General features: G+C 47.4%; 2 protein-coding genes across 3 annotated transcripts; one reads left to right on the top strand and one right to left on the bottom strand.

Moving 5' to 3' along the window:
* On the top strand, positions 1 to 9,146 carry VRK3 (VRK serine/threonine kinase 3). 2 transcript variants are annotated; one of them, XM_074597353.1, is made up of 13 exons: positions 9 to 126; positions 212 to 540; positions 1,809 to 1,861; positions 3,720 to 3,786; positions 4,564 to 4,648; positions 5,136 to 5,238; positions 5,597 to 5,689; positions 5,869 to 6,001; positions 6,735 to 6,855; positions 7,150 to 7,208; positions 7,400 to 7,576; positions 7,687 to 7,835; positions 8,510 to 9,146. In XM_074597353.1, exons 1-12 carry the CDS (start codon positions 53 to 55, stop codon positions 7,833 to 7,835), a joined length of 1,443 nt encoding a protein of 480 aa, XP_074453454.1. In that variant the 5' UTR covers positions 9 to 52; the 3' UTR covers positions 8,510 to 9,146. The 2 variants fall into 2 exon arrangements, with proteins under 2 accessions (XP_074453455.1, XP_074453454.1); XM_074597354.1 differs by lacking the exon at positions 7,400 to 7,576 and having other exon boundaries at positions 1 to 126.
* Positions 9,119 to 23,491, bottom strand: CCNF (cyclin F). The gene is made up of 17 exons (XM_074597352.1): positions 23,368 to 23,491; positions 20,265 to 20,419; positions 19,789 to 19,895; positions 18,809 to 18,876; positions 17,843 to 18,036; positions 17,440 to 17,493; positions 16,780 to 16,884; positions 16,124 to 16,201; positions 15,562 to 15,713; positions 14,749 to 14,913; positions 13,949 to 14,072; positions 13,416 to 13,596; positions 12,806 to 12,893; positions 12,133 to 12,232; positions 11,707 to 11,837; positions 11,346 to 11,515; positions 9,119 to 10,808 (listed from the first exon to the last, which is right to left on the bottom strand). Exons 1-17 carry the CDS (start codon positions 23,378 to 23,380, stop codon positions 10,345 to 10,347), a joined length of 2,349 nt encoding a protein of 782 aa, XP_074453453.1. The 5' UTR covers positions 23,381 to 23,491; the 3' UTR covers positions 9,119 to 10,344.
* Between the last annotated feature and the right edge of the window lie 4,507 nt (positions 23,492 to 27,998).

The raw sequence follows: 27,998 nt of genomic DNA, 5'->3' as shown, positions 1-27,998 counted from the left end.
GGGGAGCGCGGGCGCACGCGCGGCAGGTGGCGGGGCGGCTCCTGGCGCGGCCATGGCGGGCCGGGGGCGGCAGGGGCTGGCGGCGGCGGAGCGGCCGCGGTGCGAGACGGCCGGCGCCTCCTCAAGGTGGTGGCGGTGGGAGCGGGAGCGGGGCGGCCCGGTGGGGCAGGGCGCGGGCGGGCGCTGACGGCTGTCCCCGCTGTACCCGCAGGGGGAGCTGGTTCTGCCCGCAGTGCGGGCGCGGCGTGGAGCCCGTCTTCCGCTTCTGCCCGGCCTGCGGTGGTAGGCTGCCCCCGCCGCCACGGGAGGAGGAGACCGAGCAGGCAGCGCCGGCTCCGCCGCGGCAGCAGGCCCGCAGCCCCGCCGCCCCCCCGCCGGGGCCCCGCGCCCCCGCCAGGCCCGGCGGCCGGTCGCCCCGCAAGGCGCGGTGTGTGCCGGCCGTGCCGCTGCCGGCCGAGGCGGTGCTGACGGACTGGGGCGGCCGGCAGTGGAGGCTGGTCCGGCTGCTGGAGCAGGGCGGCTGCGGGCTCATGTACGAAGGTGCTGTGGGGTCCCAGGGGGGCGGGAGCGGGCCCGGCGTTACCGGGGGCGGGGGGCAGGGGAGGGGGGTGGGCCGGGGCGGGAGCGTATCCCCGGCGGTTTGGCCGGACGCCTCGCAGGGCCCCGCTGTCCGTGCTCGGTGGCAGCTGTCGGGATGTCCCCAAAGCACCTCTGGGGTGGCAGCCACCGGGCTCCGGCGTTCCCACGCAGGGCATCCTAGCGGGGATGTTGACACCAGCGTAACGACAGTCTCCGCTCGATGTTTCACAAAATACATATCATCAGGCACTGTCCTTCCTCTTCCTGCTTTTTAGTTTCAAAGCCCAAGTGCTGCCGGCATGTACAGGAGTTCCTGTGTTGTAGGTGCTGTTGGTGTCAACTAAATACCAGTTTTGTGTTCTCAGCCTGTTTTGGAGGCCAAAAGAAAGCAGCCAGCTCATCTGGGCTGCTCCTCAGCTGTCTAGTGACTGCTGATCTTTTCTCTCCAGTCCAGTTGTAAACTTCCAAAGAAAAGGTTCCAATCTTATTCTCCATTGTTAACTTGAAAACACTACTCGGGAGGAATTTTATCCATTAATAAGCTTTGCCTGACATTTGGTTTCAGTTTATTTTTAATTACATATGCTGTTGCATAACAAAGTCTGGGCATCCACATCCTTAAGAAGACGTGATGTTAGAGAAAATTAGTGTGTTAGAATGGAGGGTGCTTTTATAGACCCACCTTTTGGGTGATGAGCAGCAGGTGACCTGTGTGTTGCCCTCAGCCTGAGAGCAGAAGAGGAACTACCCCAAGGCCAAGCAATGGGTGCAAATCTTTTCGGAGGAGGAAGGCCACCTATAACTCTAACATCCATGCAGAGCAGAAGGGACTTTGCTATCCATTACAGCATTGACAAACTACACAGTGAGCTGGAGGGAATGCTCAGTGAATGAATTTGGGGGTGCCTTTGAGATTCTACTAATGATTTGTTCTTTATGTACTGCCTCCAAAGCACCCCAGTACCATAGCCATGCCTAGATGCTTCTGTGGCTTAAGCAGAGCTGCATTGGAAGCATGTCAGGGCTGCTGTGCTTCTGGAGCAAGGTAAGAAGTATTTTGCAGTAATCTGGGAAGATGCTGTCACAGAGGATGCTTTTGCAAAGACCGAGTGAAAGAAACAGAGGATAAGTAAAAGCCAGCTGCGCAGGCTGTGTGTAATGACGCAGCTGACACTGGAAATACCTCTTTTGCATGCTCCTGTAACCACATCTGTTCTGTCCTTCCACAGCACAGGCAGCATCTGGAACGTGTCCTCAAAAGCAAAGCTACTCCCTCAAACTTGTGAGTTTTGATCTGTTTGGGTAAGGAATAGCATGTAATGTACTGTGCCCAGGGCCTGACCCATTTGACCCAAGAGTGTCTGAGGAATTCAGGGAAAGTAGTCACGGAGGCCCCTTCTAGCTTATGAGATGGATATAACTTCCTGAGAGTGTCATGCCTGGGTTTCAGAAGTTGGCCCTTCCACTAAAGGTGTGAAGAAAATAGATATGACGATTAAAATAAAAAACAGAACCAAAAAGCCTTCATCACAGAAGGGTGCCTTTTTGGTCTGCCAGGCTCAGTAATCTCCCAAACTGAATTTGGTGGTGTAAGGTGGAGATTAATTAATTGATTAATGAAAGTCAGACCTGCGTTTTTCCTGTATGGCAGGTGTGCGTTTACCCCACTGTGGTCTGGGAAGACTGGAGAGGTTAGAACTTGTTGGCTGTGCTGGGACAGTGTGATGAACCAGCACTGAGAGACTAAGGCCAGAGCATGTCTTTAAATCAAACTAATTATAGGTGGAGTTCCGAGCCAGCTTTCTAGGCACTTGCCAATAACTTGGGTTCTCCAGAAATGTGCTCTTTCCAGTAGTAGCTGTTCTGCAATGGAAAGCCAATTGATTGATTTTCCCATAACTCACAAGCCAGAGCAGAAAGACTGTTTTCTTGTCTGCTGTGGCTCTTAGGGGTCTGTGGGAAAACCAGTGATGACCAGTGGCTCTGTGGGGTCCTGGTGCCCGCTCTTGCAGGCACTTGAAAAATCCCTCTCCCTTTTGTCAGAAGAGACATTTAAGAGGACGGAGAAAGAATACAGTGTTAATGAGAAAAGACAGCTGACTGCCACAAAACTATAACCAGTAGGTGGGATGCTGTAGTCCCTTCTGTACGCAACACTCCCAACTCCTATTTTTTTGCACCTTTGGCATCTTTTGGTGCTTTGCTCGATGCTCTTCTGACAGTGCGGCCCAGCCCTTGCGGTGGCAGAGAGCTGTTGAGTGGGATGGGGTACATGAGAGAGCATTTTAGCTCCTGGGCTTGATGGCTCGGGTTGGCTCACCAGGAAAGGTGCAGAATGAATTATCCTCCGGAAGATGGTTGGTTGTGTTGTCTGGAGCCTGCTGCTGCTCCAGCTTCCTCGGCCAGCTGTGGGCAGGGCCTTTGGTATCAAACCCGCCAGGATATAAAACCGCTGCCTCCTCCCATGTGCAAACAGCATCTGTCCTAAGTGAGCTTGCAGGATGCTGAGGATGTATATACATGTGTGTAGGCAAACACATACTGACTGTAAACTATGGGTTTCAGGTCACTTGGTAACAGCAGTAGTAAAAGAACAGTAACACTGGTTTAAAAAGATGGATTGTAAGATTTCAGCACATTACCCAGACACTTGAATGTCACAAACAGAGACTTTCTTGTCTCACTTTCTGACAGCTAGAATAAAATGTTACAGTTCTTTGCTGGGACTTGCCTGTTTGCAGAAATGACCTCATCTGTGCTGTGGATAAGAAGGTTGCCTCTGGCTGCCTTTAAAATAGCAGCTTTGGGCCTAGAGCTTGCTCTAGGTTGCCAGATGGTTTGCATTTTAACCCACAGACAATCCTAAGCGGTAGTGCTTGAAATGTCCAATGTGACGCAGCTGCTCCTTTGTTCTGTGCTGATGCTCAGGGTTTTTGTGGTGGTTAGGTGCAGCATTAAATAGTGAACCAAAAGACCTGAGCTCTGTTTTCAGCTCTGTTGCTGATCTGGTATTTGATTTTTTTGGGGGGTGGGTCATTGCTTATTTTAAAATGAGTTACTTACAGCAGTCTTGCCCAAGTTTCCCTTTTCAGCAGGGTGTGTGTGGCTGAAGTAATGCTTCTCCTTCCTCTTGCCTTTAGGATGTCAAAGATGGGAAGATCTACAACGAACAGAACTTCTTCCAGCGTGCTGCGAAGGCAGGCACAGGTTGGTGCTTCTCAGAAGGGTGAGGACTAGGCTGCTTGTTAGGAGAACTGCCATCCCTCTCTCCTCAGTTTTGTGAGTCTCTTGGAAGGCCAGGCCAGAATAAACTAATCTGCTGCTTGGTTGGTGCCAGAGTGCCGAGAAGTTTGGCCAAGAGCCTGCTCTCCCAGCGGTCTCTGTACCTCAGTACACCGCAATATTGGCATTTTTAAGCTTTCTTGCTCTACCTGTGTTTTGTCTTCATCTCAGGGGTGGCTGTTCAGCCCTGCAGCCTGACCTGCCTCGGCTCCCTCTCTCTTCTGTGTCCCTTCCCCGGGCATTGCTGTCAGCTGCTGTCTGGTAGTTGCTCCATTGACCCAAAAACCTGAGCAAGACAGAGCTGACCAGAGAACGTGAGCGGGTGTTTGAGCAGGGCTGATGGACCAAGTCATAGCAAACCTGCACTTCTGGGAGGACTGTAAAAATCTGCTTCTTCATCCCTCTCTCTGCCCTTCTTGTTTTCCCTATCCCTATGGCAACCACATGCCCTAGCCTGGTGTCCCCAGCATCCTTGCTGTCTTACTCTCACTCTGCAGCGCTATGTGCATTGACATGCCAATACCCCACGGACGGGGCTGGCATTTTTTGGGGTAGAATTAGTATGAGAGAGACTTCCAGCTGAAGAGGGCAGAGCAGCCTTCGGAGAAGGGGCATCGGAGAAGGGGCATCGCTGACTGAGCTCCTTTGTTCTGGAGCTCCTTAGCAGTCTGCCACACCCTGTCGTCTTCTCTCTCCTTCTAGTGGAGAAGTGGAAGAAGTGGCACTCTGTGCCGTTGCTGGGAATCCCCAATTGCCTTGGCTTTGGACTGCATGCAGATAGCTACAGGTGAGGTGACTCTGCGAAGGGCACAGCTGAGCTCTTTTGTCCACAGCTGCCATCTTCTTGGGCTTTGCCTCTTCTCTCCTTGATGTCTGTTATTCCTTTTCTCACAGTCCCTTGGGCTCCCAACCTTATGCACTGCTTTTGTCTCATTGATTAACAAATGGTTTACCTCTCATTATCCTGTTTCCTTCAGTCCTTGTGTTGCTGGTGAAGTCAGTGCTTTTGCTGCTTCTGCCTCTCAGGCCAGGGGACACCTTATTCCTGCCTCTTAAGTTCAATACAAAGGAGAGACTCAGACTGTTATCTACAACACTAGACCACCCTGTCTCTCCTTTTCAAGGAGTTTTCTGTTGTCAAAAGTTGAGGAAATGCTTGCCCAGGTCAACTTGGAGTTGAAGGGGGGTCTAATCCAGGTGGATTGCTTGATGAGTGTCTGCTGCAGGATGGTCAAATCAGATATTGCTGTGTGCTAAGCCCTTGTCTCTTGTAGGTTCTTGGTGTTCTCTGACTTAGGGCGAACTCTTCAGTCTGTCCTGAATGATGGCTTATACCTGCTGAGGGAGAAGGCAGCTTTTCAGATTGTAGTCCGGCTGGTATGTAGAAAACCAATACTTTCTAAGCGGCTTTTTCAGAAAAGACCTGTAACTTTCTTCCAGATCTTTTAAAGGTGTTTTAAAGCTGATCCAGTGGGTTGGCTGGGATCTTTAAGTAGCATCTCTTTGTTGTAAACTTGAGTAGCATCTTTTGAGCAGTATGTCACCTTGAAGGAATTCTGGGTAAGGAGAATGAGAGAAACCTGACACTTGAACATTAGAGGCTGTGAGATAATGGTGCTTTTTGTGCTCCTCCACACGGCTGTGGGGAGCTGGGGAGGGTCCAACTCGGTGATAGCTGGGGTGCTGGAGGAGTCTGCCTGGTTCTGGTACACTCACCTCTTCTCTTTACTCCTAGTTAGACTGCCTGGAGTACATTCATGAAAATGAGTATGTGCACGGGGACGTCACAGCTGAGAACATCTATTTGAACCCAACAGACCTCACCCAGGTAGGGGACAGGAGCAGCACTGCAAGGAAATGGCAGTGAAGGTGGGCTTGTGAAATGGGTTCCTGCTGCTGGGCAGGGGAGTGGGTGCAGTCTGTGGTGCTGAAGCTGGCGTTGTGCTGCAGGATCGCAGGCTACTCTGTACACAGAATTCACACCGCGCTCTTCTTGACAACTTCTAGGTGACCCTAGCAGGCTATTGCTTTGCATTTCGTTACTGCCCTGGAGGGAAGCACGTGGCCCAGCGCGAAGGCAGCAGGACCCCTCACGAAGGCACTATAGAGTTTATCAGCCTGGACAGCCACAAGGGAGCAGGTGAGCCTGGCTCGGTTTCTGACACGAGCCAGCAAAGCTCAGCTAGAGCCATTCCTGTGGCAGTGCTCTCTGGAGCTCCCTGTTCTTACTGCTTTCCAGGCATTCACAGGCACCTGGAAACAAGTTCCTATTTGGCCTGTTTCCTCTTGCCTCTCCCTGGGTGCTGTGCTGGGACTTGCCAGGTCACATGGTGACTGCGGCAAGAGGTGCAGGGATGTTCCTGCTCCATCTGGAGCCTTGGCTGCTGCGGGCGTGTGAGGAATAGAAAACAGGGCTGCTCCGTGCTGGCTTAGCAGGGATCTGTTTCAAGCCAGGCTGGATCCCTGCCCAAAACAGATTTGCAGCAGGCTCTGCTCTGACCTTGAAGCAATGAGAGCTGTAAAGGCATTAAATTAGCCAGTTCCTCTCCTGGCTGGGTTGTAACTGTTCTCTCCCATTTTCCTCCAGAGGCTGGGAGGTGATTCCTCAACTGTACAAGTTAACAGGCTCCTAGAAGTATTGATATCCTGGAGCCCATCTTAATGAAGTTCTTGCATTTCTTTACTTCTGCTCTTTAGACTTGTTGCCCCTTCATGAGGCTGCCTGTTTTACAGAAGGGGCACCTTAAATAGAGACCGCCAAGGTTGTGCTGGAGCCCTAAATAAGGGCCTTTGGAGGAGAGGCCCGGGCCTCTTCTGAGATGGTTCCCAAACTCTTGTTTTTTCACACGTGAATATCTCTTCTTTCCCATCAGGACCATCTCGCCGGAGTGATTTGGAATCTCTGGGCTACTGTCTTCTGAAATGGCTCTCTGGCTCCTTGCCTTGGTCTGATGAGCTGGACAAAGTAGAAAGTGTGGTGGAGAAGAAGGAAAAGTAGGAGAAATCATCTGCTCTTTTGGGAAATGCTCAGCAGAAAGCAGTGAGGGAGACTTTGTGACTGAAATCACTGGGTCATAGCACGCTATTGGGGTGTGGGTAAATCCCACAGTAAAGGCTGAGCCTGGCCAAAGGGCATTTGGTGAACCCTGATTTCGGCTCCATTCAGAACGTGGCCATCTGAATTCAGCCTTTTTTTGGTTGTTTTTTGTCCCTGTTGCCAAAGACAGGTGGTTCAGGTGCCTGCTCCATTGCTTCTCACCTGACAGCACTCTGCACTGATTATTCCAGGTACAAAGGGGATGTGACATGCCTTCTCCGAGTGTGCTTCAGGCAGAGACCCATTCCAGGTATGGGCTTGGTGTCTGTGACAGTGGGGCTTGGGGAAGGAGGATTGACTGCACTTGCAGCTAGAACCTTCTCTGTGCTGTGGTGCTAATCCAGGATGACTTCCACTGGCCACAGTGAAGGAAGTCATGAAGGAGTGCATGGACTGGTTGACAGGCTCCTCCTGTGAACAAATCCCTTGTTTTCTTTACAGCAAAACAAGGAGTGCTGTTGCCCATTTTCTGTATTCATGAGCCTTGCTGGAGAGGCAAGTCTTCTGGTGGCTTTAAAAATGCAACATTTGGGGCAAGAGGTTATTTCCCCATCCTATCTTTGAGCTTCATATTAGTCTCTGGGTTTGTTTTCCTCTCTGTGGAGCTGGCCAAGGCAGGTGGGTGAGCTGTCTCCAGGGAGAGTGGGCTGAGAAGGCCCTTTGGCAGCTTCGTAAGGACAACTGGGGCTGCTGTGCTGCTCCATGCAGTCACCTTCCTTGCTTTGCAGATGCCCTGCAGAGCTACCTGCAGCAAGTCATGGCACTGGAGTATGAGGAGAAGCCTTGCTATGAGGGCCTGCGGCAGCTCTTCAAGAAGCCACTGGAAAAGATGAAATCTTCAGCTTATGACCCTGTGGATATCAAAATGGTGCCCTAAGTAAGTGTCAGTAGTTTAGACTGTGCTTGTCGCCCTGCACTGCTGGGAGCGCAGGAGCAGTGCTGGGGTGCTGGCAGTAGTAGTCGAGGTCTGAAATCTCTCTCGGAGGGACCTAGGGGCTCCTCTGGACAGGTGGAGGGAGCACTGGCCCTTCAGCATTCCCTAACTGGGGAGACCAGGCCAGTATTACATTGACCCAGGCTTAGTCTGTGTTACAGCATATGTTCCCTCATTTTTTTTTCCTGGAAATACTCATCCTTGGAGGAACACACCAAGGTTAATAAAGCAAAGGCTGAACAGGCTGCAGGCGTGTGGAGGTGCTCACAAAACAGACTGATGCAATCTTGTCTTCTTTTTTTTTTTTTTTAAAAGAACTGAGGCTCTGGGCTGTATCTTTTCAGAAAGCAGCTTGTAGCTCTGGTTTTATTGCTTCAGGCCTGTGGCAGTAAGTAGTGCCTCTCTAGGTCCACGTGCTCTGTTTTATCCATGAGGTGCCTCCAAGATTGAGGTTGGGTAGAGACAGATCTGGCTTTAGTCCAGAGCTGCAGTAGCCAAGGCCACTGGAGTAAGCAGCAAGCCCCAGGAACACAGAGATAGCTCCTCATCACCTACTTTACTCTTCCTGGGAAAGAATCAAACTTATTAATGTTCCTGTTTTGTGCCTTTTCTTTCAGACCAAGAAAACTTGCACAGGAAAAGAGCTCAAAGCTTTCTGCACTGTGAGGCCTTTCCCGCAGGTGTTTAACTTTTACTTACCTGTTTTAGAACTGAGAGAGATTTTTATAAGTGTTTTCTTCCCATTTTAATGCGACCTAATGTTGAATTTTGAGCCACTGCTGTAACAAGTTAATGTGAAGACACTCCTGGATGGCAAGCCATTGTAAGCAGTACCTGGAGAACTGCACTGTAGCCACGGGGAGAAGAGTGAAGCCTGGCACAGGAAAACTGTCAGGGACTTTTAAAATTTTTTTCCTTTAACTAGACTGGCAGTACATAGTTTTGTAATAAACTTTGGGGACAGGCACCCAAGGCTGCTGTTATTTGGCATGTTCAAGGCCTTTCTGGGGCAGCTGTAGAGTTGTGGTGGTGTGTTGAGCCCCGTGCTCCGTGTTGTGCAGGGTGTTCTCCTGGCTGCTCACATTAACATAGTGCCTACAGGTAGTACTTCATCATAAGAATTGGCTCAGAGCTAAACTCTGCCTTCATCCCCAACCGTCCCACCAGTTCTCCCAGCCCCAGGTCAGGGGGATACCAATCATTGAAGAAAGACAAAGAGCCATCTATATTAAAAAAAGTTTTATAAAAAACTCACTACACTGTGTGTATCTGAACTGTTGCCATCTGCCACAGTAACTTCTAAACAAAGGAAGAGTCATGGAGTCCAGTTCCAGTGTTAAATTCAGCAACATCTCCCAGAAGTCTTGTACCTTGGTATTTCAGTGCTCGGTGCCTGTTTGTAAAGAGGTTGTTTTCCCAACAGTCACGGGCTGAAGGAGCTTTAACCCAGGCTTGCTAGGCTGAGGTTAAACTGTTAGTGAAGCAGCACAGGTTTCATTGTTGATAAGAAAAGCATATGCTGCCCTCATAGATTAGGAGCCAGTAGCAAGGCTTAAATTCGGGCTTTCAGTAAAACAAACTGTCTGCCCTTACTCCCTTACTGCCAGTTTCTAGTGTTCAAGTGATTTGTGCTTTACTTGAGGAGACACTAATGGAAATAGCAAGGAAGACTGCAAGACAGGACATGAAATTGAGCTACAGGCTGGAGGTGGCAGTTTAACTCCACTGTTCCAGCAGAGACCAACAGTTGACAGAGCTCACCCCACTGTAGTACTGGGCAGTGAAGCGTTAAGGCACAGAAGGAGGGGTTTTCAGGCAAGGGAGACAGATGGCAATTAGAGCCCAAAGCAAATGGTGTTTAAAACCATCTGCGAGGTAGGTAAAAAAGGAGCTCAGACCTGCAGTGAGCCTTCGTTTACCCCTTGATTGTATCCGTAAAAACCTTGTATCAGTGCAGCAAGTGGTATATACATAGAAGAGGGAAGCACCAGCTGAGTGAGACAGTACCTGGCCAGAAAGAAAAGGCAACACAACCTCAAAAAGGTTTTTCAAGTGGAAGAATTCAAGCATAGTGTTACATCCAGTAACTTGACAACCAAAGTCAATTCCTTTCTTTTGTAGTGCCAGGCCTCTCAGCAAAGCAAGGGACACAAGTTCTTTTCTCTCACCAGGGAATAACTGGTGAGGTATGACAAAAATAAGCTATAAAATTTCCTATGTGGAGAAGAATCTTAATTTGCAGAGGATTAGACAATAGGGAATACTTTAAAAAGGCAGCTATCAAGGAAGGAAACAGCCCAAAGTGAGCTACAGAATTAAAAGACAGGCATAGGCAAGGTTGAGAGGAAGGGCTCTTTTTGGAGGTATTGACAATTATTCCCTATCATCCCTGTATGACTACAACAGAAATACTGTTTCCAGGAATCCTAGAAAAGTAAAGAGCAGGAAGAAATCAGAGGCTTAAGAAGCCCCAGTTCACCCTTTCTTCACTGTGTTCTGCCACATTTTTTCGCTTGACTTGCCTTCTGTCACACTTGCCCTCATTAGGCCTAGCGCAGACTGACTGTAAACACGATTCCAAGTAATGAGGCAGGCATGGCACCGCATTCATGGCACTGCCAAGAGGCAGTGCTGAGGTAGGTTTGAGAGGTACTCCAAGGCTGCCTTCTACAGAAGATGTAGGGCTGGCACTGTTGACGGAAGAGTAGCCTGAGCTCCCTTCCAGGTTAGGATTTCTGGGGGTGTGATATGCTGAAAGGCTGCAAGTGTTATCAGGCGGCTTGGCCTCCCTCAGCAGTGCCGCCTGCCCAGACCACTCCACAGCCAGGTTGTCTTCATCACTGGAGTCCTGACAGCAGTGCTCCGCAGGATCCATATAGACCACCGTCACATCCAGGATCCCGCTGGGACCTGTCACTGCAGGATGATAAAAGAAAAAAGTTAGTTTGGATTTGGGCAATGCCAAGCAGAAAAAGAGCCAGAGCATAAATCTTATGTCTACTTACACATGGAGGGGAGGGTAGAGCACTAAGTTCACCCTCATTTAAAACAGTAACTCTTTTCCCCCTCTGACTGTTTGGATAAGTACGAAGAGCTGTTTAAAAAAATGAACAGCCAGTCCCAGAGTCAGCAAAACAGATAACACAGCATTTCTAACACAGTTGGCCATTCATCACGGTTGGTCCACTATCAGAGTATCTGAAAACAGTCTCACTCTGAAATGCTAAGCGGCTACAAAACCCTTTGTCATGGGCTGAAGCAGTAGAAAGAGAACAGATAGATACCTCTAAAACAGTTTAACAGTTATAACCACTGGGGAAGGGGGAGAGCTTTTCCAGCTGGTCTTCAGCTGAAAGTTCAGGCTTCTGTTGCCTGAGAAACAGTTTTAAGCAAAGATGAAAAGACCGTTTCATTTCTCTCCTCCGCTTTTTATAAGGAGAATAAAATCCTCACCATCTCCATCTCTCTCGCCTTCACTTTCCTGATCACCTTCATAACCAGAGCAGGAATCTAAACTCCAGTCTAGGAAGTTATCTAGAAGACTTTCTTCCTGGGTGGAGAGCTCTGCTGTGGGTGTAGTCACAAAGCTGCCCCTGTCATCCTGAATGCTGTCTTCCCTCCTCCTGTGGAAAGAGAATCCAGAAGTCACACATTGAAAGCTAAGTCTGCTTTTGCAGCTCTTTTAATAGATATGTCAATGAAGATGATCACAGAAAAATTAACCATATTTAAGAATGGAACACCTCAGGATGCCAGAGAGGAGGAAAGGCTCATGCTAATCCTCAGAGACTTTACAGCAGTGAGTTATACCAGCCTTTTAGTTCTCTTTCCAGAGGGAGAGCTAAGGAAAGTCTGAATTTCCACCACATTCGTGTGCAAGGGACTGGGCTCTGGATCCTCCTGTTTCACACCCAACAACGAACAGAGCTGGCTGTAACTCATCATCTAAAAAACAAAAAGCCAGTAAGAATTAGACCATGCGATTCCCTCTGCCAGGAGGCTGTTTCTCTTTTTCTAGGAGAAACCTCTCCCAGTGAGTTCCTCCCACATGTACTCGACCAGAGCAATCATAGTGCCCGCAGATCAAATTTAAAGCCACCCCTTTATTTAGACACCCTCTCCTCCTAAAGTCTAAAGTTAGAACCCACTTCCCATTACTTGAAGTTCACTGCATCCTGCTGTATGGTAGCTTTGCTCTGGGTGTCAGACATCAGCAAATGAAGACAAAGAGCTCACCCACCTTTTCTTTGCCTATTTCTTCATACCGCTCATCTTCAAATCGTTGTTTCACTGCAGTTAAGGACACCTGCCTATAATCCTTTGGGACATCGTCATGGAAACTGGAAAAAAAGATTGAAGCCCCAGTCTTAGAGTGGATTATATGAAACAATGTTAACAAAACCTGCCAATTTAAGTACTTTTGCTGCATCCATCTCAGCTCTGTCCTAAGGCAGTTGGTGTTTCATCAGAGCCACTAAGCAGCTAGTCAGGACACTTTGGTTTTACGCATATGAAGATCTAACTCTTCTTCTGTTCCTTGAGGTAAACAAGATATTTGCCTTGTACTCTTTAAAAAAAAAAAAAGCTACTTTTGGTATTGTAACTCCTTCTGAAGCTCACCAGTAAGCCAGTTGCAGTCTTGTGAAAATAGTGCTGTTTGGCAAGCTGAAACCTGTTAAGCCTTGAGGAGCATCCCATTTTCTGTAACCCAGAGCCAGCACCAGTTGTGAGAAACAGGGCAGCTGTCCCTGAACTGGCCCCCAGACCTCAGTGACTTGTGGTGAGGGGAGGAAGCCAGTTTCCCAAAGCCACCTCCTTTATCAGGAAGGACTGACTGTATAGATGCAGCGTGTCTGCAAAAGCTGGAATCCAAGTACTCATACGCCCTCCCAAAAGAGTTCCAAAACTATTACCACTTTTGGTAGAGGCTTAGCACACAGGGCAACAGGTCTTCAAGAGAGAAACCGGTGCACTCAGACAGCTGGCTGGTCCAGGGGTGTGCTGGAGAAGAAATACATATTACCAATTCACAAAGCTTGGTAGTTCTGTAATCAGACAGATTTTATTATTATTTTTTAATCAGATAAACCATAGAATAGTTTAGGTTGGAAGGGCCTTTTAAAGGTCACCCAGGCCACCGCCCCTGCAATAAGCATGATCTTTACAAGCTTATGCATAGTTCATTCAAGTTCATAATTATCTCCAAGGACAGGTTTACCTGCCAAACTGAAGTTATACCCAAGTATAGAAATCTTCAGTCTCATTTAATCACAAAGCTTGCATAGTCTGATGCTAATACTCTTGTTCCTCATAGCTATAAAGAGGTAAAACAGACTGAATTCAACTCTTCATTCTGAAGTCTTCTACCTGTCCCCCTCTTCTCCCTGCCCCCTCACCCAGCCAAGTGACTGGGACATCTTGCCTAAAGACAAAATAACACCAAAAATACCCCAAAGGCTCCCTAAAAAGACAAGGCAGACTGACATACCACGCTGCAGTGCCACTTAAGGTAGGGTTCCTTACCTTGCCTGTGTAGTATCTTAGCCAGCAGCAGCGCTGCAGCAGCCAGCTGAGCTGGGGAATACACACAAAGGCTGGTGTTTAAGAGGGACAGTTCACAAATGAAGCTGTAAAGGTGAAGAGTTCTTCTCTCCAGCGAGACCACATTTGACAATACTTCTTTGTAGTCCACAATGGTTGGTATCTAGTGCATAAAGGAGAACAGAGGTTGGCAATAGGACACGAGCACCAAGTATTTAGAACAGTTGTTTCCAGGAGATACTGTTTTCTTTACATTACGTTTTTTTAACTACTGCACTGACAGAAACATTCTCCAGTGAAAGAATAAACGGCCTCTTAAAAGTTAAGTTTTAATCTCTACAGAAAGGCAGAGGGTTTTGTATCTGCATGCTTTGAAATGTGCATGGTCTCCACAGCTGACTGAGAACACTCGCACAGAAACCCAGCATCTTGGATAAGAAGTAGTGCTAATTACACTAGCCTGACTTCAGTAGCAGCCCAAGGCATGAAATATTCCATCTGCTTTTCAAACTCACCCTTATCTTTCCTTCTAGGGCAGAAATGATCTCACCCATCATTCTGACCAAGTCTTCATATTTGTACGTGTTGTCTGTTAGCCACACAGCTTCCCGTATTGTCAAGATCTCTTTGCTGATGAAACTGCAACATGAAATAACATTAACAGTTAGCTGCAGAAGAAAGGGAATTTGTGCACTTGTGCACTAATGTTTTTGTGGCAGATAAATGCACCCAAGATGACCAAAGAGTTAAACAACTTTATAAGGTCCTTTCCCAGGTACAGTCCAGGAAAGAAAGAACAGCAGCTTTTTTATTTATTTCATCTTTAAGCTGGAATTGCCTCCTAGAATGTTCCTAATTCCTTATTTATGAGACCTCTCCTAGGTTAAGGTGCAAGATGTTAAGGAAACTAACATAGAAGAATAATTTTCCATCACACCATGCAGTTCATCTGAGCATAACAGATTAAACTAGGTAACACCACCGCCGCAGTTGTTCCCTACAGGGTAATATGGCATGAAAGACTTCAGTCTTCTATTTAGACCTTGCATTTAGACCAATCCACCACTATGGAGTTTTTTCATATTTAAAACCTGTTCAAGGAATTACGTTTTGTGTCTCATTTATAGAGACTGTGTTTGTATGTGAATACAGCTCAAGCAACAGTCCATGTAGAAGGAAGCCAAAGATTCTTTCCAGTATTATTACTAGCAAGTACAGGAAAAAAAAAAAAAGAAAAAAAAAGCAAAGCTTGAGCTGCAGAAATTAATTTGGATGATCACAATAACCACCTCTGTTCACCAGTCAGAACTCCTACCGTGTGCAAATGACCATGCAGGCTATTCCCAAAAGTTGGAGTCGAGCCCGAGGTACAGGTCTCAGCTTCAAATAACGATCCACGCATCCTACTGTCATGTGAAGGCATAGGCTAGAAAAGTCTTTCATGGTAGCCACTTCTACCAGCCAATCAATCAGGATGTACCTAGACAGGAAAGAGAGAGACACAATCAATGCAGTGAGAAGCCATTCAAACCCATGCTGAACACTCTGCCCATGCCGAGTTACCCAGTCCCTTCTCCACTCAAGAACTCCAAGGCAAGAAATTTCACCAAAAGAATTTTCAGAAAAATGACACATTGCACCAAGATAAGGATTTGCAACCAGAGGTCTGTTATCCTCTGAAGGGTCAACAGTCGTCTTAAGTTGTCTGTGAAATAGAATTAGAAACTATCCTATAATAGGCACTTGCATAAGGAAAGGGTAGGGCGTATCAATTAGGAGGTTAAAGGCCACCTAAGGTAACTAGAGGGTGGCTATAACTCCAACTCAAACAGTGTCTCTAGTTCTTGAAGAACTTGTTAGTCTTGACAGATGCCAGACCTTACAGTCCAAAGAAAACCTCACGCACCTCGTTTCGGTTCTTCATCAGGGCTTGAAATATGGGCTCTAAAATTTCCTCTTTGCAGTGTCATGTGTTTCTCTGATCGCACATAACGCATCGCAGAAGACTAAAGCAAAAAATTCCATCCTCCAACAGACCTCATTCTAAATTTTTTTCCCTCTACATCTGTAGAGGGCAATAGGCAATGGTTTCTGCTGTGTGGCCTTACTCCTGGGTCTCAGTTCTTACCTCATTGTTTCATTCATTCCTTTCTGCACAGTGAAGATACTTTGCTTGCTGATAGGAAGGGAAGCTTGAAAGATTTGAGACACCACTTCACTGGAAGACTTTGCTTCTAATCCTAGTTGGTTTCCATTCCCACAAGCTTTGGCTAAAGCTATCTGTAGTAGAGAAAACACGAAAGAAAGTTGGTTTGGGGTTTGTTTGTTTTTTTTTTTTTTGCCAAATGCAAACTAAAGCAGCACAGGATGGTCCCGTAGTTTTCCTGCTGAAAACAGAGGCTGAACGCGACAAACTACTTGAGAGGTAACAGAATCGGTATTTCTTAGTTTGGCTTAAATGTTGGATGCACGCATTATTTGGGGCTCGGCTTTTAAGTCCATCAAAAGATGCATCCTCACGCAGGTTGTACCACAGATATGCAGTTTTTTGCAAAAAAGGGGGAACTGCAGAGTAAATACAGATATTTTTCAGCAATTTTGACCCTGCTTGTAAAGAGAGGAGTCTAAGCCTGCAATGACAGCATAGGAAAGACCAAATGCAAAGTTTTGCTGGGAAAAGTCAGGCTTACCTGTGCTTCCCAGCAGCCCTTCGCTGCATAGTCCCGTAGCTTCCTGAGACTTTGGAGGTATCTGCCAGGATCTGACATCTGCAGAAAAATGTAAACAGATTTCAAAAACCATTACCTTTACACAACAAACAGAAGGATTGTAGTACTAATATCCAGAAAAAATCCCACTGCCTGTGTGTACATCTATTATTTCAGCAACCAGGCTGTTTCTCATCATGACGACAATGTTGTTTTTAAGAAACTTTCCTCAGTTCTCACCCAAGGTCTCACAGGAAATGAGACGGGTCACTCAGGATTCCAGCATGAGAGCTTTGGCAGATTTATTAGTGACAATCTCCCCGCTCCTGTTCCCAAGTGAGCTGTTCCATTACTAGCCAGTAGTGCCTATCCCTTTAGCAGTTCGTATAAAGAACTTCTGCTTGCACCTCGACTACAACTGCTCATAGACTCATTTGCTTCAAACATCAAGGCAGACACCAAAGCCCATTTGAGAGAGTTCTCTCCTTGTTCATGAAGAAGGAGGAACAGGAATTTCTCCTGAATTCCTCCTGTATCTGAGGAACAGCAATTTCGTTCTGTGTGTGTTCACTGCACATAACAGAGGTCCACAAGTTACAGTGAAAAAAGTTGTTTTGAGACAAAAACATACTACTTACAGCAGCCTTTCTGTTACTTTCCCAAAGGAGGTAGGAGCTGTTTAAACAACCCTGCTTTGAAGATTCTTCAAACATTTCAAGGGATTCTTTTCTTTTTTCTTCATCCTAAGGACAAAAGGCATGACAGTATTTTTGCTGTCCAGCCAACTGGGTGCCAGACGCCAACGCTACAGCAGATACAGACCAGCTACAGAGTGGAATTAACTGTTTGCGAGTCCCCTCGCTCCCCTGTGTGCGAGCCCCTGGGGGCTCCCACATCCACCCAGCGCTGGCATTTGAAGATCCAGGCTCAGGAAGCGGTTAGGGGTTTTCCTCAGCTAGACAAAAGCTTTTTGGCTTCCTTGCCACTGAGGGCTTATTTATTTATATATTTTTTTTAATATGCGTTATGACTGGAAGGCTTCCTTTGAGACCTGGGCACACTGCAAGCCCATGATCAAGCCAAAATTATTTTAATTGTGTAAAATTCAATAAACTGAGTCGATAATGTTCCTTTAAACAACCAGTAAATTAAACTCATAAGAACACAAATTGCTAGGCCATTTGAGGAATATAAGAGCATTTGGCTGATTTATTTATTTTTTTTTAAAAAATCAAAGTAAGTAGCATGAGCATCACCAAAAAAGTACGCAAACACATGAAGTCAGAAACACTGCTCACCTCAAAGAGACTCAAGACCTTAGCCAAGCAATGGAGAATAGATCCTTTTTGAGCCTGAAGAAAGCATTAAGATAAAGTAGTTAAACAAAGAATATCAGTAATTTTTGATAGTAATTCCAGACTACAGTTTTGTTTGCCTTTCAATCATTCCTCCTCCTTGCTTTTCTCAATGTTTTGTTATCTTTGAGATAGTACTGAATCTCTCAGAAGAGGCAATACAGGCCTCCAGCACTCATAATATATCAAGTATAGTGTGGCAATAAATTCATTAAAATGATTGATCCACAGTCATTTTAGCAACAAAAGCATAGGAGCTCCTCAGGGAAACAGAAATATTTTTTCCAAAAGAACTAGATGCAGCTACTAACCTATGGTTACAGTCAAGGGCAGAAAGAAATCTTACTTTCTCCAACTGACACTCTGCTTTGAGACTCTCATAGACCACAGCTTTACAACAGCTTCCACTCAAGGACCAGGGAGGACGGATAAAAAGCCAGATAAATGGGGCTGCGCACACATTCAAACGCTCCGCCAGACTGAAGAAGTGAGATGCCTTTAATCCATTCACTTCTGCACGACCCTCGTCGGAGATGGACACTGAACGAAAAAGAGAGGTGAAAAATCAGAGTTTATTCACAGTGTGTGCTTGGAGTTTAATCAGGCCAAGACAGACAATAGGATACAATCAGGGAAAGACTGAACAGTGTCTTTCCTTTAGAGGTTTGGAAATCATGGAGATGGCAAAAGAAGAAAAAAATAATCTTACTACAACCAGTATTTAAGAACACATAACCCTAAGTGCTGGGGGGTGTTCTGCAAATACCAACACTCAAAGCAATGTTAATTCCTGTCGGTGTACAAATAAATTGGTCTGCAAGTCACCTGCCTCGCCAGTACCCTCTGCAAGGAGGCTCCTCCTGGCAATCGTCAGTCCCTTTTCATTACATTTATCAGCCTAGGTAAGTAGCCAAGTTGGATCAGAAGTTTACAAAGGCTAACTTCTAAACATGAATTCATAAGCTATGCGTTGACTTCTTTTCTAGAACAGCCAGGCACTATACATATATATATATATGCATATATATATATTATATTACATATATTTAACACCCAGCAGTTTAGTGGCCAGTGCTTAAGCTGCACTGAAAGGTAAAACTGAAGAGACATGGTAGTAAATGAGACCTGACCACACACTGAGGGCAGCAAGCTGGCTCTGCACTTACGGCTTTGCAAGTAGACAGTGAAAGTGCCAACTTTATGATGAGACAATTGGCCTGATCTGTATCCATAAATAAGCCTTTAGCTCATCTACATTTCCTTCCATCGTGCCATCTTCCCCTGAAACCCGAGCACAAGTTTCCACACTTACAGCCTTCATTGTACAGGTATGCTATCCCCAGCTTCACAGCAGCTTCAAAGTTACCCCTTTCAGCAGCCCTGAACGGGAAACAGAGAAGATACTCGAGGTTGAAATCGGTAGGTGCTTCCAGGCCCACAGCCTCAAACAAGTCACTTAGTGGAGGCCAGGCTGTGAATTTGGTGGTCACCAACCGTAAGCGCATATGTGCTTTCACATCACAAGTTAAACACAAGCTATGCTGAGGCTTTTCTCGCTGCAACCCTTTCGTACACAAGATAATTTGACAATTCATTGGAACTGTTTCCCATTCCCATGCAACATCCCCAACGCCAGAATGCAATAACACAGTTTTGGTTCTCATAGCCTCAAGGACATGCATCAAGCCCTTGCGCTCCTCCCTCCCAAACTCAGGTGCGCATAGAAGTCTTCTTCAGAAATAACATAATAGATGCATCAAAGAAGCAATTGTCAAAAGCAAAACTTATAGTGACATTTAAGCTGACAAATCCCCTTCAAGTCAGATGGATAAAAAGACATTCTCTATCCTTTTTAAGCAGATTTACCTTTCAAACTTCACTCATTTCAGTGCTGACATTTACCTGATTTTCAATACAGTGGTTTGCACAAGAAGTGACCAAACCAACTCAGAAATATGGTTACACTCTTGAGCCTCTGATCTCACTTGCACACTCATATAGCAGCACCAGTAACAGACGTTAGTTAATGTGCCACGTTTCAATATGGAATATTAATGCCCTTAAAGATAAATAACTTGGGTATATGCAAGGGGCCCTGCTCCAGTTGAAGAGACAGTGGTTATAAGCTGCAGCTTAGACATGAAATCAACAATTCTTCATCACCCTAAGCAAAGGCTTCTACAAAAGGGAAAGTCAGATCCCCCACTTACAGCGAGGACTGATTAGAATTCTATATCCACCTTCAAACAGGCTCTTTTACAATGTCAGACAAATTTAATTCCTAAAGCTTACCTTTCAAACATCTTCAGATTGTTTGGAGAAGGCCATATTTCTTGGAAACTTGCACATGCCCAAACACTAGCATGATTATCCACAAGGTATTTAAGATGTGAGTGCACCTGCGTAAAATAATAAATACTAAAATAAAGGGACCGACAGAAAAATAGTCCTTTGCGATCTAATTTTAGATAGGTAACTAATTAATCACAAGTTAATCACAACTTGTTACCTGCCTAATCATCCTTAAGGCAAGAGATGCCAAACTGAACTAATTTGGTCAGGTGATCCAGCAGGACAATTCCCACAGAAAATTTACAGAGAGCACTCAAATACTGGGATAGCAAAAATCTAATTAATTACTGCATGTATTCTTTGGTTTTCTTCAGGTCTGCTCTGACAGGAGAAGCAGCCTTGTCTGTGTGCAGTCCTGGCTCCTAATGGTAGAGCTCAGCCCCGGCGCGACAGAGGGGAAGTAGTAGCAGACTCACAGCTCTGACAGAGAGGATGTCCTCAGCAGGAAGGCCTTTCAGAACATGAAAAAGAACGTCCTCGGGCAGACTTAATAACGTCAGAACTCGGGGCCGTTTTCTTATCCTTCGCTTTGAAGGGAAAGAAAAACACCTGGAACACCTACAGTGAATCACTGGAAAACAAAAACATGGGACACCTCAGTTAGGGATGGAACAGTATGAGGAAAAAAGGCACTGCAGAGTGTACACACGCAGAAACACATCTTTACTTGAGTACCTCTTTATTGCAGCATAGGACACCTCTCAAAACATATTAATCATAGAGAGATTTAGCACGTGTCACATAATGCTGTAAGACTAAACCACAAAGCATTAAGTGACTCGTTCAATTTAGTCAATTAAGCTAAGAGGCTCAGAAGGGATGGCTCATGCTCAAGTCTTCTTCATCAAGGAGAACCCCTCCATGCCCTCACTCCATCATCTGACTGTGTTTAGTTAAAATGTCACTACTACAGCTTCATTTACCTCCCCCATGCCCCAGCATTTTCTTCTCAGCTGACGGCAGTCCTTGGAACATGACCAGGCAGATGAGGAAGTTAGGGCCCCCCAAATCAGCCCAAGCCAAAAGCCCATCTCTCTCAGCAGCCAGCTGCTGCCAGGGGTGCTTGTGGAAGACCCCTAAGAACCAGGAAGCCCTTTTTTTTTTTTTTTTTAAGTTTCAGCATTCACAGACTAAGGCACCTACATCTTCTGTTCCTCCTTAAGATAGAGCTTACCTTCGCTGCATTTGCCAAGAGAGGAAAGTGTTCTAACAGATGAGGCAAAACGAAGAAAAGCACGAGCACTGCTCACTGGTAGAGACTCCACGGTAGAAAACCCAATCCCTTTTCCACCTCCTGGGGACAGCGCAGCATTTGGGCTGCCACCAAGGACCTGGCCTCCAACACCCACCACAGTCTGACTAACAAACAGCAGAAATTGAAACCACTGAAAGGTGCCAGGAAGAAAAAAAAGCACATTCCCCACTTCCAGCCCACAAGTGGCAGCAAAGGATCCCCCTCACAGAGCAATGCTTGGGTAGGAGGACCCGCATCAATCCCAGCTCATGCTGAAGCTCTCAGAGCCCTACCACACAGAGATGCCAGCACTGCTCGTCTTCACATCAGCCTCCTGCAGCTCTCACGAGCAGGCCATACAAGCAACAGAGCCCCACCTCTGAGCAAGGAAAAGGCTGAATGTTTTCTTTGCAGACATGAGTGCTCAAAAAAAGTAATTTCTGCAGTGACAGCTTGAGTCACACAAATTAAAGGGCCACATAAGGGCCTCTGTCTTTATTACACAAGATTTCTTGGTTGTATTTTTCAAATCTAGTTGAAGTCTTATACAAAAAGATTATACTTGGGAATTTTATTTATTGATTTTTTTCTTTAAAAGTTTAATAAAAAGACATAGACTCCTCTAGAGAGCCCAATACCGCGCAACATGCATGTGCCAGCATTGCTTACCCTATTTTCACTGGTTCATTTCTAGCTTGAAGGTTTTTTGACTTAAATAAAAACAATAGTCAAAGTAGTAGTATAATACATATACCAAATAACCACATATTATCTATGAAGTAAACCAAGTCAGAGCTCTATAGTCTCACTGTATTATAGGGTCAAAGGCACAAGCTGAGAGAACGATGCAGCTCTCAAATTTCTTACAATGAAAGTAGAAGGCGGCTGAAAAGTCATGGTGAAGACAGAGAATTTTAACAGGGCAAATATTTTTCTCCGTGATTATTTTTCCCCTTTCACCTGCTCTTCTACTTTATGTGCTTAACTTCTGGTTATAACCTAACATATGGGAAACCTCATGATCTTATACTAATCTCCAATTCTTCACACACAACTTGAGTGAGAGATGGTGAAGCAACGCATTGCATTTCTCTTTGAGATGATAAGAGCAACAGCTCTTTTCAGCTGCAGTGAATGGAAGAAACGTACGGACTGACCAGTTACACCCTCCTCTCTCTGAGCATGCCAGCCCACAGAACCAGGATGTCTCCAGACTTATAGGCTGCGCAGACAAAGCCAAATTTACAGGCAACTTGTTCAAAATGAAGCTGCTGCATCAGACTCAATTACTCAATTCAGGTTTTTCAGTTTGCAAAGGGAAGATTACATGGGTTTTCAGCAGGATCCTTACAAGGAGCCTGCAGATTCCTAAGGGGTTCAATGACCACCACTGCGCTAATAAGGTTTTTCTGTTCCTACAAGTGCATATAGGAACAGGCTTAATGAAAGGAACCACCCACCTGATAGAAAATAACATCCAACATCTCACCAGTAGCACACACCTTAACCGTTACCTGTCTTTGATTAAGAAAGGCTATCCCCGTGAAAATAAAAACTTTTTTATGTGTGCAAGGCAGAACACTGCTACCCTTCGCATCCTCTTCCACTTTCTGGAGCAAACTTCAGCAGTATTGTTGCTATGAAAAATAAATGGCCTGCCACCCCGGTGTGCCCGTTATGCCTGTATGAACGTGGGAATGCCTGGGGAGTACGGGGTTCTTGGGCAGCTCGGGGAAGAGAAAATTCGATTTCGAAAGACAGGAAGCGGCACAGGGACATTTTCGATGTGTCGCTTCACAAAACCAGAGTGGCTTAGGCTGGGAAAGACCCCGGGAGCCCACGCAGCCCAGACACCCTGCCCGAGGGAACAGCGGGCTGCCCGGGACACCCGCGCTGGGGCCGGGGACGGAGGCTCCGCGCCCACCCTGGGCAGCCTGTGCCACCCTGAGAGCAAAAACCGCTTGTTCCTCCCTTTGAGCGCGGCTGCCCCGCACACCACCCCCACTGGGACATGGCCCCCCCTGGCCCCGCGCGGTCCGCACCGCCCCCCGCCGCCGCCGTTTGAATTTCGGCGGGCCCCGCCGAGTCGCCGCCGGCCGCCGCAGCCATTGCCATCCCCGGCGGCCCCTCAGGCCCCGCTCCCCCGCGGCGCGGCCCTCCTGCCCCCAGAGCCACCTCAGAGCCACCTCAGAGCCCCCTCAGGAGGGGCCCGGCGCGGGGAAAGGCCGCCTCGGAGGCGATGCGGAGGGAGGGAGCGGTACCCCCACGGGCTGGCCGGCACTCACCGCCTGCCTTCATCGCGGCACGTCCCCGGGGAGCGAGCGGAGCGCTCCGGCCGCCGCGCCCAGACCGGCACCGACTGAGGGGCCGCCAGGGGGCGGGGCCGAACCGGCCACCGACGGGGCGGGGCTCCCGCGGGAGGACATGCCCCCCGCCCGCAGCCGCGCCCCCCCCGGTGCTCAGCGAGGGTCAGGGAAAGCGCAGGCGGCGAGCTCCGCCCAGGCCCCGCCTCCCGAAGCCCCGCCTCCCGTCTGCCATTGGCCCAGCGCGCCTGAGCGACGCCTGCCGGCCGCGCGCACTTTTTTTTTAAACACAGCAGCCTCGGCGATTGGCCGGAAGGGCCGAGGGGAGGCGGGGCGCGTCCCGCCCCGCCGGCCGCGATTGGGCGGCGAGGATGCGAATTCGAATCGGGGCAGTTGGCGGGCCCAGCGTCTCGCGGGCACGGGGGCTGTGGCGCATGCGTACGGAGCGAGGCCCTCCCCTCGGTGCGCGGCGTTGCCATGGCAACCGGCGCCGGTGGCGCGACCGGTCCCCTCAGGGCTGCGGCCATGTCCCCGTGTCGGGGCCCGGCGCGGCGGCGGGAGCCTGCGGCCGGGGCTCCCTGCTGGCCCGGGGTCCACCGTGGGCCGTGATTCCTTCTGCCATGCCAGGCCCCAGCCTTCCCCGTCGCCGTGGTGCTGCTCACCCGCAGCCACCCGCTGTGGCGCGCAGGCTCGCCCAGCCAAGGGACACACGGCTGCTGAGGGAACGCTTGTGTCTCACCTCCACCTAATTTCATTCCACCCTGAGGCCTAAGGGTGTCGGTGCTGGAGGAAGAGCGGCATGCCTGCTGGCGGAAGGAGCAGGGCTGCCCAGGCAGAGGCCATTTCGATGTCCTGAACTGCAGCGTGGCCCTGTACCTCCACAGAGCTCAGCTCCTGTTCCTCCAGGGGCTTGCGTGAGGGTGAGGGGGAATTAGGAAGATAAATAGAAGTCAAAGTTCAAACCTGCGTCAAAGGTTTGGAGGAAAGCCCTGATCCTCAGAAGGCAAGGAATAGAGAGAAATAGAGGTATCAAAAAGGCTGGCAGACAAAGTGACGAAGGGAAAATCAGTTTTTGCTTTATCTCACTTGAAGCTGTTTTTCACCGTTTTAAGAAAAGAGCAGCAAGAAGAGGAGCTGTCATTTTGTGGGACTGTGTCATGATTTGTGGTGGCTGGAAACTTTCCCAACATTGTGTACCTTGAATAAACATTGCCAGTCCTGGCACAGGTGAGGCCTCTTCCTGGTAGTGTGCATATGAGTTTTATTTAGGGACAACCCTGGATTTCACAAGCACTTTTCATTGGTAGAACAGCAGCTTCTGGATGCTTCTCTGCACACACACCATTGCAAGGGGTTGGAAGAGCTTGGAAACCGCACCAGAGATCTCATTTTATGGCTTGGGGAGGCTGCGCTGAGGCAGTGAGATGGCTTCTCAGCTCCCACCACAACTCTGGCCCTGCTGGGACTGGCAGCCCCTCGTGTTGGTGCACGGTCCTGTGCAGTGACCACCGGGGACGAGCTGCTGTGGACGGGCTTTCTCCAGTGCCGATCCACCTCCGCTTCCATCCGTAAAACTGTGTAATATTCCTGGGGAGCACAGCAGCTGCTGATGTGGAAAAGCAGTGCCAGGAGCACAGGGAATATTTAGCTTCTTTTATTGAGTTAAGTTAATCATGCTGTCGCCTTTTGTTCCTTATTTCTTCTCCCCCTCACAGCTGTTTCTGCCAACTAAAAATAAGTTGAACGAGCAAACAAAACATGAATAATCAGCTCCCGAGAGAGAGCTAAAATACCAGCAGGAGATGGATGCTCCTTGAGTCGTAGGTGATCCACGGTGCAGAGTCCCCTCAGGTAGATCCCATTCCTTCCAGCAGCATGGGGGAGGTTATATTTGAGGGGTTATAGCCGAAACTGAGAGGGGCAGAGGGAGATGGGAGTTGAAATTTTTGGAAGCAGTAAACTTTGGTCTGTTTTGTCCTCTCTGGAATCAGATGGCAGAACATCCATGTAGTTTTATCACTGGCAGACAGAGCAGATGAGAGGCTGACCAGTGTGTGGTGGGATTCACGTCACCTAAACACGGCCATCTGTCAAGATCTTCAAAAGCCTGTGGTGTCTGCAGCCCCTGCCCAGAGCCGGCAGGTGGGACAGGAGTGGGACCTGCACCCTCTCCAACAGGCAGCCAGACACCAGGTTGGATATGCCATCCTTTGGACTTCTGCAGCTCCTCAGAAAGGCGTTACACGGTTAAGAGTCAGTCCCTACAGAGGGAAAAGCTGATTAGTGCGTGTTTTTATTGCTGTTGCCAAGTCCTGAGCTGGATTTCCCTTATTTATCATGCTTCTTTCTCCACTGAAGAACAGGCAGAGGGCTATGTTTCTCCTAAATCAGAACGTCTCTTTCCTCCCTTCACATCTGCTGGCTGTGGAAGTGAGGTTAAATATAAAGAAGATCTTTTGTTCACCTTGATTGCTATGATTTAAACAAAACTCAACAAAAGTGTAACGCCTACTTGCAATACTGCCAAACCTGTGATTCTTCTAAGGGCAAGAGATGTTGCTACACAGGCTCAAGTTTCAGTCAAGGTTTTGATCCCTCTTAAGAAGAGATTCAAGGGCCCTAGACTATGGCATCTAAGCAATATGTCCATGGTCAACAGCAACATTCCCCTGGCAAAACAGAAAATTTGCTGAAAATACCTTTTAATCAGGCAGATATCAGTTTGCACTTTTTCAGGTCCATTTGTGAGAGAAAAAGCATCAATTGCTGCACAGATTATCGCTCACTGGTGTCCTGTTTCTCATCAACTTCAGCCTTTTAAGCCTTTTCGGATGGACATTTGTGAAGTCTTTTTAGAGCTAGTCTAGTTTTCCACCCTAACATGTGCATGAATTGTGATCAGTTTCGAATGTGCAGATTTTAAGGAAAGAGCAAAGATGAAGAATTTAGTCAAATAGGACTTAACAGAAGGTGATGTAATCAAACCTGAATGTAGCCCCCCATCTGATGTCTTCAGCTCGTGAACAGGTTAACAAGCAGCTTGATTTGGACATTCAGAATGTGTTCGGTGTGGTGAACAAGTTGCAGACAAGCAAGGAAACACTAGAGGTTGCATCACATTCATTTAGATCTACAGGAAAACGACATATGTCTACACTGCACAGTGGAGCTGTGTGGTTTGCAGAGGTTCTTTCCCCCATGACTAGCATTGTCCAAGATAATTCCAGAATTGAAAACAAAATGACTGTGATGTTATAGGGCTACATGGAAGTTTAATTAGCCAAGCTGAAACCCAAGAGTAATTAGCTCAGCTGCAGCAACGTCACAGCTATATTGCCTTCAGGATCTAGCATTGCTGCAGGGTCTGGTGTGATGCCATTTTGAATACGAGGATGCCTGAGGCTAAGAAAAAGGAGTGCAACAGGGAGTCATTTTGATACAATTTTTACATAGTCCATGATTATTCAATCAATAAACACGATAGTTTTATAATGTTCAGTCAGTTGTAAAATGGTATCTTTTCTGCAGTTCACAGGGCAAACAAAAGCAGTATAGGTCATTTACTGGATGAAAGGCTGAAATGTGCTATGAATTTTCCTGGCAAATCAATCTCTGCTGTCATAAGGCTAAATTACGGAGAGTGTAGTAGAGCCAATTTTCTCTTGAAAGAGCCAATCCTCAATCAAAATAGTGGCACCAGTTTTGTAACTTCTCCTGTCTCACTTTTAAAAGGGTGATGTAACTCAGCTCTTTAGCGCACTCTTAGCACAATATAATAACTACTGGGCTGGATGAGGAAGTTGCTCTCCAAGGGAGGAAAGAGCTTCTCCAAATCTGCAAATCCAGCTCCAAATTGGGTGGAAGTGTTTCTCTAAGGTCCTTAGATGATGAGACAGCTATGGCTAATGTTTTCTGTCAGGACATCTCAGCATATTCTCTAATCCCCACATCCCTATCCTGTAGGTATTTCCACATAACGTTACTGAGTATAATTTGCAGTCCCTGCGTTTTAAGTTTGTACTAGCAGTTATTAACAATGCCGTTTGGAGGCAGTGCTGCAAATCAGCAATGAAGGACAAGGACGGAGCAGGACGTCTGTAATATCTCCATCCTTTCTCCAAAGTGCATTTCTCTTTCATAAGGAACTCGCTTGGAGAACACCCCACAAGAGTGAAAACCTTCCCTTGCAAATCAGGATATGAAACTGCCACAAGGTGGCATCAAATCCATATGGTGGGGCATCAGATCTTCAGCTGTTGGGGTTTTTTCCCAATTCTGAGAAAATCTCAAATGCACAAGCCCTAGCCCAGGAAGGAGTGCATGGCTATTTTAGAAGCAGCAGCTCTTCATTTTACAAATCTTCATGCTTAGTACTGCTGTGTGTAATTTCACTGCCTTCCACGGGTAGTACTGCTCCACGGTAGTACATGAACATGAATCAGGCTATCTGCATGAAGTAGGTTAACGCAGTGCTTTCCAAAATCCAGGTCTGTCCCTGCCAAGGAAAAGGAAGAGTGAACACGGCTTTTAACAAGAAATGGCTTGGCAGAAGAGGCCTGTGATGTGTTTCATTTTCCTGAATAGGGGGCTGTAGTTTCTGCTCGTGCTATCTG

Source organism: Larus michahellis, chromosome 8 (genome assembly GCF_964199755.1).
Source record: "Larus michahellis chromosome 8, bLarMic1.1, whole genome shotgun sequence".
Taxonomy (NCBI): Eukaryota; Metazoa; Chordata; class Aves; order Charadriiformes; family Laridae; genus Larus; species Larus michahellis.
This window is presented reverse-complemented; position numbering and strand designations above follow the sequence as displayed.